Source organism: Tigriopus californicus, chromosome 11 (assembly GCF_007210705.1).
Source record: "Tigriopus californicus strain San Diego chromosome 11, Tcal_SD_v2.1, whole genome shotgun sequence".
Classification (NCBI taxonomy): Eukaryota; Metazoa; Arthropoda; class Copepoda; order Harpacticoida; family Harpacticidae; genus Tigriopus; species Tigriopus californicus.
Genome location: NC_081450.1, coordinates 10016873 through 10025462, shown reverse-complemented (window position 1 = coordinate 10025462; position 8590 = coordinate 10016873). Strand labels below are relative to the sequence as shown.

General features: G+C 45.1%; 3 protein-coding genes across 3 annotated transcripts in view; 2 read left to right on the top strand and 1 right to left on the bottom strand.

Annotated features, from left to right (window-relative positions):
- The window catches only part of LOC131890352 (hemicentin-1-like), a 22502-nt gene extending 21870 nt beyond the window's left edge, over window positions 1-632 (top strand). The window contains exon 7 of the mRNA XM_059239686.1: window positions 4-632. Within this exon, the coding sequence (XP_059095669.1) occupies window positions 4-14 (11 nt within the window). The 3' untranslated portion in view covers window positions 15-632. The remainder of the gene's footprint in view (window positions 1-3) is intronic.
- Window positions 633-1629: 997 nt separating this feature from the next.
- On the bottom strand, window positions 1630-3628 carry LOC131890353 (carotenoid isomerooxygenase-like). Its single transcript, XM_059239688.1, has one exon. It carries the CDS (start codon window positions 3489-3491, stop codon window positions 1695-1697), a length of 1797 nt encoding a protein of 598 aa, XP_059095671.1. The 5' UTR covers window positions 3492-3628; the 3' UTR covers window positions 1630-1694.
- A 2623-nt stretch (window positions 3629-6251) lies between these two features.
- On the top strand, window positions 6252-6958 carry LOC131890361 (uncharacterized). Its single transcript, XM_059239696.1, has 2 exons — window positions 6252-6412; window positions 6505-6958. Exon 2 carries the CDS (start codon window positions 6505-6507, stop codon window positions 6862-6864), a length of 360 nt encoding a protein of 119 aa, XP_059095679.1. The 5' UTR covers window positions 6252-6412; the 3' UTR covers window positions 6865-6958.
- Window positions 6959-8590: the final 1632 nt, after the last annotated feature.

Below are 8590 nucleotides of genomic sequence, written 5' to 3'. Positions count from 1 at the left end.
AGATCATTGTCTAAACGTATGTGCCAGATATTAATTAGATCATCAACATCATCATCATCATTATCATCTTCAACAACAACAACAACTTAGAACACCCTCGGTCTCTGGTTGCCCGAGACCAAGGCCTTTGTCATATTCTGTGATCCCCTCGAATGTCGAGGACTTCAACTTTGATTGGCACCTCTCCTCACACGCGATTCATCCAGAACCAGAAACCCTTCCGTCAAAGTTGAACTTCTTGAATGGCCATACAACTTGCTACTGTTGCTGTTGCTACAACGCCCACCGTGAAACATGAAATCAAGCGACGCCATAGTCGTTTTTATTTGCCGTCTCATTGCTCACTATTGTTCCGCTTGGTCCCTGACTAAAAACCAAGGCTTGTCTCGTTATTAGTCGAAGGCGGGTTTCAGCATTCTAGGCATGTGCTGAGCTGCCCAAGCTCTTAATCAACTGTTTTGTATTGTAGCAATTGATTGTTCAATTGTCAGGATCTCACTCTCTGTAATTCCACAAGATCAAACACCCAATTCTTCCAGGAGAAACTATAAACTCTATTTTTTGTGCTGCTTAAAATTGTACACCTCTTCTCCTATTCGAAAGATATAAATTCAATAAAGTTGTGAAATGAACTTGTGTGTGGTCGGAACAATTTTTTTTTCAAGGGATGACACAACCACCCCTTTTACAAAAACGATTTTCGTTGGTAACCCTTGGTACTACCTTCAGCACCTTGGACACAAATCGAAAGGTCTCTAATAAAAACCAAGTCAATCCACAACAAGACAATAGTCCAAGTTTTGCTCTGTCAAACTATTGGATTGGACTTAAATTACCGACCAAGGTCATTCTCAGGCCTAATCTAGAAGCAGAATGATTACAATGTTTTGTGACCATGTCTCCTCCAAACGTCAAGAACCAGTCTTTGACCACTTGAGGTTAAACATGATCGATTTTTAGGCCTTAGGTGAAACTCAAATGACGCCGTCGCCATCTAGGAACAGGTTCAGCGTCAGTATTGAGCAGGCATTTGGCCCCGAAAGGTAGATTGAAGTTCAGATTTGCATTGAAAAACTCGTCCCACTTAGGGCGGACATTTCTTTCCCCCGGTGAGAAGCACAAAAGCATCAGATGATGATGCTGATGATTTTCGTGCTCGACAGATTCCTGCTGCAAATTGTTGAAATTGTCAAGAAATTCGCTTCATCTTCGTCTCTTCTTCACAAGTCCTGTGCTCTCGCCATTCAAAGAGATTCCTAGAGGAGCGCCTGTCAATACTTCCTCGCCGTGTTCCACACAAGGAATTCTGAACAGAGAAGGTCTGCATTAGAAACAGTCCGCCTAGGGCCTGCGTACCCCATAACTTTTCCAATCAGATCGTTCTTAGAGTAACTCTCAGCATCTCTGTTGTCTCTCAAGTTGGCGATATTGAGCAGAACCCTGTTTGCCACCACTTCTCTGATGGAGTGCCTCAAAACCTCAAGTTGCAAGCAATTTACGGACAAGATTCCCCCAAAAGCATAATCATAACAAAGTGGAACAAGGCAAATCAAGTTGTACTTAGAGCTTTCTCCTCCCTCAAGAGAAATAGACAGTACAGCAAAAAAGAGAAGCTTGTCAAGTTGACATTTGAAATCGCTTTAATACTTGTAGAAACAACGATATGTACAGATTATCATTATCAATCAGACGTGTTACATCTGGCTCTGTTTGGCCTTGGCCGCCTGGTGTCGATTGTGGCTGACATTGTTGCCCGTGAAATAACCGTGCAGCGGTTTAGGCACCGGTCCAACACAACGGAATTCGGCCCGACCAATCTCCGTCATGGTCTTGGCATCCAATACCAAAAGAGCGGTGTAATTGACCTCGGGCTTGTTCCGAATAATGGAGGACAAAATGACGCCATCGTCCTCGTCTTGAGCGTCGGGTTTGGGCACAAACATGGGCTCGGCGCAATAGCTTCCGACCTCACACCAAGTCTGGACTTGACCACTGATTGTGTCAATCTTATGGATCTGACCAGCACTCACGGGATCGTCGACATCGGCTGTGATGGCGTAAAAGTATCGATATTTTTTGCCGTTGTATTTATCATAGTTGATGGTTGGCGTTTCGCAACCGACGTCGCAGATGGTTTGTGGAACCAAGCGAATGGTGCGCTTTTTCTCCAGAAACGCTTGCGCTGTTGTGTAGTTCAGGGAAACGAGGTTCTCGTCTAGTTTGGTGTGCTGATTATTCGCCACTTTCAATGGTAGGACATAGCGTTGAGGCCGACCTCGAAAGAGCTCCGCGTAGTCGGGGTTCGATTGGGCTTTTTGCAAGGCTTCCAAGTACATGCAGTACAGCATGTCTGGCTTGGAGAAGCTGCAAATGTCGATCACAATGTGACCTTCATCCTCGTAGGCGTTGATGGTGTGCAAGAAGAAGAAGGCCTTGGTGCGGTAACGCATCTTGACCCTCTCCCCGGTGACCTTGTGGACCACGTGGAACAAGGTGATGCTCTCGCCCTTCCAACGCATACTGTTGATCATGGGTCGTTTCTTCAATGTTCCAGCTATCAGACTGGGCACATTGACCGTCATGGGCTGTTCCACAATCACGTAGTAGTTTTCGGTGACTGAGAAGCTGTGCATGTAGCTGGGATCCATCATCCAACGTGATTTGACCTTGGCCACGATCTGACTGTCGTCAAATTTGGCCAGATCTAAGGTCTCATCCTTGAGATAATGATCACCTTTGGCCTTATTATCAAGAATGGCCATGTAGTTGTCATCGTCGACTTTGGTCTTGGTAATGATGTACTCAGGTCCAGTAGTTCCAACTTTCATCCCTAGCGAGAGTAGGTTTCCATAATCATCAAAGTGGGGATGGGATGCATTCGTGAGGACGTTCCAATGTTTGTTCAGGTTGATCGTTTTAAGGGTGAAGAGAGTGTCAGGGTCCACTCGTTGGATGAAAGGGCTCTCGTAATAGCAGTAGTACTCTTCTCCCAAGGGGTAGACCGAAATGAATGTATTATCTGACATGATCTTGCCCAAATCACCGATGAAGGCCAATCGACCGTCTTTGTTGTTTCCAGGGGTGGCAAACTCATTAATGGTCACATCTTTGGCCACAAGGTTCTTCTTAAAGGCCTCGGTTCTCAAATACCGACATTGGTACATGACTTTGCCCTCCTCAATGTGATACTTCTGGACCAAAGCGGCTCCATCGAAAAGATGTCGCACGATCTTGTCGCCATAAAAGAATTTACCGGGACCGTTTTGCAAAAAGTTCCCGAGGATCCAATCGGGGATTTGACCTCGAACTATTCCTTCAAGGGGCTTCTCTTGTTCGTTGATGCATGATCGTAGCCAAATGGATAAGTCCACATTGGGATAAAGGCCACTTTCACGATCTTCGCAGGGCAGCACCCCCAAATAGCCGTCATTGGGAACCTTTCGGGCTTCATCAGCCAAATAAGGTCCCAAAGATTCTTTTCGGAACGGCATATTGGAGTTGTTGAAATTTCTATTGTTGGTATGTTTTACTGTTTGTCAATAACACTGTAAGCAAATGTTCCAATGATCTCACTACTTGTAAGAGCTCGAAGCAACTGACATTTCCGAGTTTCCAGCTTGCTTTTAAACACCTCGATAAATGCAACCTGATACTCAAGCGACATCCCAAAAAGTCCCGTAAAAATGTCAACGTTTCCTCCAACGTGAGAACGCGAGAGCTTACTAGGCTGAAATGTTCCAACGCGCACAGAGTACAATCCAAACAACAGCACATGTTCCTAAGATCCCTTAAAAACGTTTCTTATTCAAAGTAGTAAACCAGACTTCTCTTTTTTTCAAATATCAGTCAAACATCCCAACGTAAAGATATTCCATTCAACGTTTCCTCCACCCGGGGACAAGAAGCAAGAAGAGCAGCCCCCTCCCCCCCCCCTTGATTCCCATGTGTAAAAGCGTGCATACGTGCAAAGGGAGAAATGATAATCTTCCAGAGATCTCTGTTGACATGACCACCTTCAGGGTCACGTGTCCGTGGGTTTACGTAGTAGACCTTCTTCCATTGTCTCGATGTCTCGTTGAAGGAGCTCGTGAGCCTTTCTGAGCTCGTTCGAAGAGTATGTAAGGGCAGACTTTGCGAGCACGAGAACGAACGAGGAGGATTAGCATCAACAAATGATGTTTGGAGAACTGTTGACATAAGTCATCAACTCTGAGGCCAGAGCATAACCCGTGTCACGTTGTTGTCCCGATGTGAATTTGAAATCCAATTACAATTTCGGGACGTCCTATGTCGATCTTCATCTCTGATCCGGGACCACTCTTGGCGTGATGTGGGAACAGGATTCAGAGACCATTTCATGGCACTCGTCGGTGGTCTAGGTAGGGACAAGCAAAATGTTTCGGCTAAAACGGCACTCATGCGGCCCTAATATACCGTGTCCAATTGGGTTGGGAGGAGATAACACGAGTTCTTAGCCGTTAGATGGATGAGTTGTTGATGATGGCAGCTCTCACTGTCCACAATGAAGAGCATTGTCAACACCCCCCGAAGAACACGTGTCGTGAGAAAATATGGAGACCCGCTCGGTTCTCAAAGGATTTCAATAACAAAGAGTTGGCTTCGACTAGACAATTAGGCTCAATTTTCTAACCACATTGTTAAGGGAAAGCTGGACGACTTTCTAAAATTTGATTGGCAGTATGGTTTGAACTTTTGAGTTAATATCTTCAAGGGATTCAAGTCATGAAGACCTTTAGAATGTTGGGGATATTTTGTGTCCTTGCCCACGCCATTCTCGCCGTCTGTGATTTAGTGAGTGCAGAAAACCATGTTTTGGACAATCGCTTCGTGGGTTTTAAACCTGGAACTGGATGTGGCACCACGATGGTCATCAAGCAAGTCATTTTGGAACGATATGTCCCCGATGGCGAAATTGAAGAATGTTCCATGATGTTTAAACCAACATGAAAATGTCATGATTTGAGAATATAAAAGTTGCGGTTTCCCAGTTTTGAGGTTTGCTTACTGTGTGGGTTATGAAATGTGAAATCTTATTTGGAAAACAACACACTGATGGCATATACGGTACAGCAATGCTGGAGCGAGTCCTTTTACTTTTTAACTCTTCGCCCGACTCAGATCTTGTGTTTGTCTAGTTAAACCAAGATAATGGAATTATTTTGCAAGGGTTTGTTTTTATCATTTCATGAAGGACCATGAAAAAAAATCCAATGACGATTTTTCCATCCACGTTTGAGTAGAACTCTCGATTGCACTCGGACTCGAGCTAAATTAAGCGCTAATTTACACTTTCATAAATGAGTGAGATTTGGTTTTGTAATGAACGCTTGAAATCTGAACGTCATCATTCATATTTCAATATGTTCGGTTGGCCTTTTTGATTTCAAGTCTGTTTATGCCAACCCTTCTTTTGACAATGAAACACCATCTTGCGATTGATGGTTGTTGTGTTTCAGGTCAATAAATCTACTTAAAATGCTTTTATTCAGCTCGAAGGTCTTTCGTCCATTTCCAAATAAAACTGCCCTTCTCAACCAATTCATCCAGTTTATTTCGTAATCCCTGAACAAAGAGCGACATGATGAGGAAAAAGGAATAAGCTTTGACAAGAAGAATAACCTGCCATCCAAGAAAAGATAGCTAAAAAGAAGTATGTTTTAACCACCCAATTCACCACCTCAAAAGCATTTATCTTGCAAACTTACGCACGTCAAACATTGTCGAGAATGCAGGTTTTGTACTGTGGATAGATCAATCTCTTCGTATGATCGATTTCGGCCATGAGTTACGTAAGATCTTCACAGTTTTGGTATCTTCGTCATCCTCCAAGATTTGCAAGTCTCAAGTTTCATCAGCTAAATTTCGTCCAAGATTCGGGCCCTCCGTGACCTTTGTGAAGAGGTGCTTTTCAGGGTAAAGTCAGACAGAGCTTACGACGAAACACACGCTCTAAAGGATCTTGGTTATGTGGGAGTGCGAAGGCAAGCAAGTAACCAAAAAACGAAACAGCCAACTTTGTGATAAAGCTTTAGGAACCGGTCTTGGGGGGTGGGTGACGAGCGTATGCACGTATGGCCGACCATATCCACGGTGGTTTTTCGACGGTTTTACGTACGGTGGTTTTGGTACAATCTGAATTCGGTCCGCTTGTCCTGGAAAGTGTCCATCGGAGTGTTACCAAACGCCAAAAGTCTCTTTACCCAATATGGACTGCAACAACTCACTCATCCGTGGTTGTTGGTATGGTAAAACGAGATGTACTGCCCCGGGGTGGTTCGAGGTATAAAATGCCCACTTCAAGATGGTTACAGCATCAGTTGTGACAACAACCTGAGCCAGTAGATTCCAATTCCAGGATTGACTGTTCCAAATCCCTCTCTCCAAACTCAAGGTAGATTTATACCCACGCATGGAAAGCTTTCGTTTCCTTCAACATGATATGAGTATGCCTTACTCATGTATGTTCCACTCTCTCTGTTCCAGATGAAGGTCTTTGTTGGTATCTTGGCCCTTGCTGCCTCTGCCTTGGCTGCCCCCCAGAACTTCCAGGCTGCCGCTGAAGCCCGCATTAAGCAAACCCAATTTGCCCTGTCTCAACCCATCGTTCCCGATGTTCCCGGACTTGACGCCCATTTCGCCGCTGAGGCCCAAGTTTTGGCCGCTCAAGGCCGCGTTCCCGGATCCATCGTTCACTCTGGCCAAGAGGCTCGTGTGCTCCAAGCTCAAGCTGACCTTATTGCTCTCCAACAAGAGCAGCAAGTGGCCTTCACTGGATTGGTTGGACCCAGTGGTGTGATTGGACCCTCCGGTTTGGTGGGTCCCGCCGGACCTCTGGCTCTCTAAATCAATTGAAGGGTGTTCCCCATTCAAGTGCAAATATTCCTTCTTGTCATCCTTTCATCAGAGACCTTTATCAATAAAAAATCAGAAACAGAAAGATACATCCATTAAACTCCATTGTATGTAGTATTGGTCGGGTGCATGGGAGGGGCGCTGGGGGGGGCGTTGAGGTTAGAAAGACACAAATTTGGAGATTGCTGACCTCGTTATCATTTTTTGTTCTACTTTTTTTTAATGCACCTGCTCCCAAAGATGTAAGCCCATAATTACACCTCGAAACGCTAGTCCGTCCAAACCAACGAGGTATTCTCGCTCACCTCGTCGTGGTCGTCTTCTAATTTTATTCCGGCAACCCGCTGGTTAGATAATACCAGTGCTACTTCTATTTCTCGGCTAGCCTCTGGTGTCCATTCTGAAGCTCTTCTTACAGGCTGATTAGTTTGTGAATAGTGGCATAGAACCACCTCGAGCACCCTGGGTAGTGGCTCCTCAAGACTCCACGACCGCTGATCGTATCCATGTACGCAGCACATGGACTCCTTCGTGTGTGCGTGTGTGCGTGTGTACTCCGTACAAAGTGTATGAACCTCGTCTACTCATTGCCTTTGGCGTGTTCATCTGGAGACGAAAGTATCATGCTTTGGAACGAGGAGCCAGAGCTAAATGATGACGACTCCAATGGTTCGTTGGGCTGAGGGTGGGTTGGAAAGCTGGTCGAAAACAAGGAGGGTGGAGGAAAGAAACTCACGGCTGTGGAGAAAAGAGACAGATTCCCCCCAGTCAATATTCATTAACAAAATGCTCTCGTTATTGGCGATGATCCGGGCAAAAAAGTCACAGTACCTACAGTTCGCTGCCGTTTTTGGAAACCCAGAATCAAATTCCACCAACTCTTTGATATCCCACCGAAACCAATCACAGTCATGGGTTGGATTTTCCCCATTGGAATTCGGCATCATATTTGACGCATTTATGTTACTGCCTCAGTTTATTCATCGACCAACCACTGGTTCTTGGATTGGAAGTGGAAGAAACTCGGACGGTCTCTGTGTCTGTGTAAGAACAGGTTTGTTCTGGCTTGCTGACTCCCTCAGTAACCGAGTCTAGTCCGTAACGATCTGTTTGGGATGGTTGAACAAAGCCCATAATCTTTGGCAATATCTATAGAGCACCCCAACCGTACTGCACTGGGTATATGTGCTACTGTACAAAGTCCATGTATCCAGTATGTGTTTTGTGTCCACCAATCGACTCGACAACGACGGGAGCGAACATCGCGAGCCACCCGTCTGTTGGCATCTGAGTGATGGATTTTTATTACTCCCATCGGAGAACAAGCCAACAACAACAACAACAACAACAACAACAACAACAACAACACAGCAAGAATACCAGGGGGCGAGGGGTGGAGATTGGCCTCCAAAGTGAAACAGGAGTTACTCGTTCATTATTGAAACCTATCCAAATGACTAATTCCCGTGACTTATCCAATTTAACAACTCCAGGCTTTCAGCCCATCTATCCATTCATATATCCGAATTCACTTCGGCTCTTTCCAGTTGAATTATTTGCTCTCATTTGGTGGGCCCTCCTGAGTGCACAAACTAGATTCAATACCATGTCAAGTGGTCAGATCCATCGATAAACCTGCCATTCTTTTGGATAAGATGCACATGTTACTAGTCAAAGGCAACATGAGATAGCTTGACAGAGCAAGGTAACGAAAACG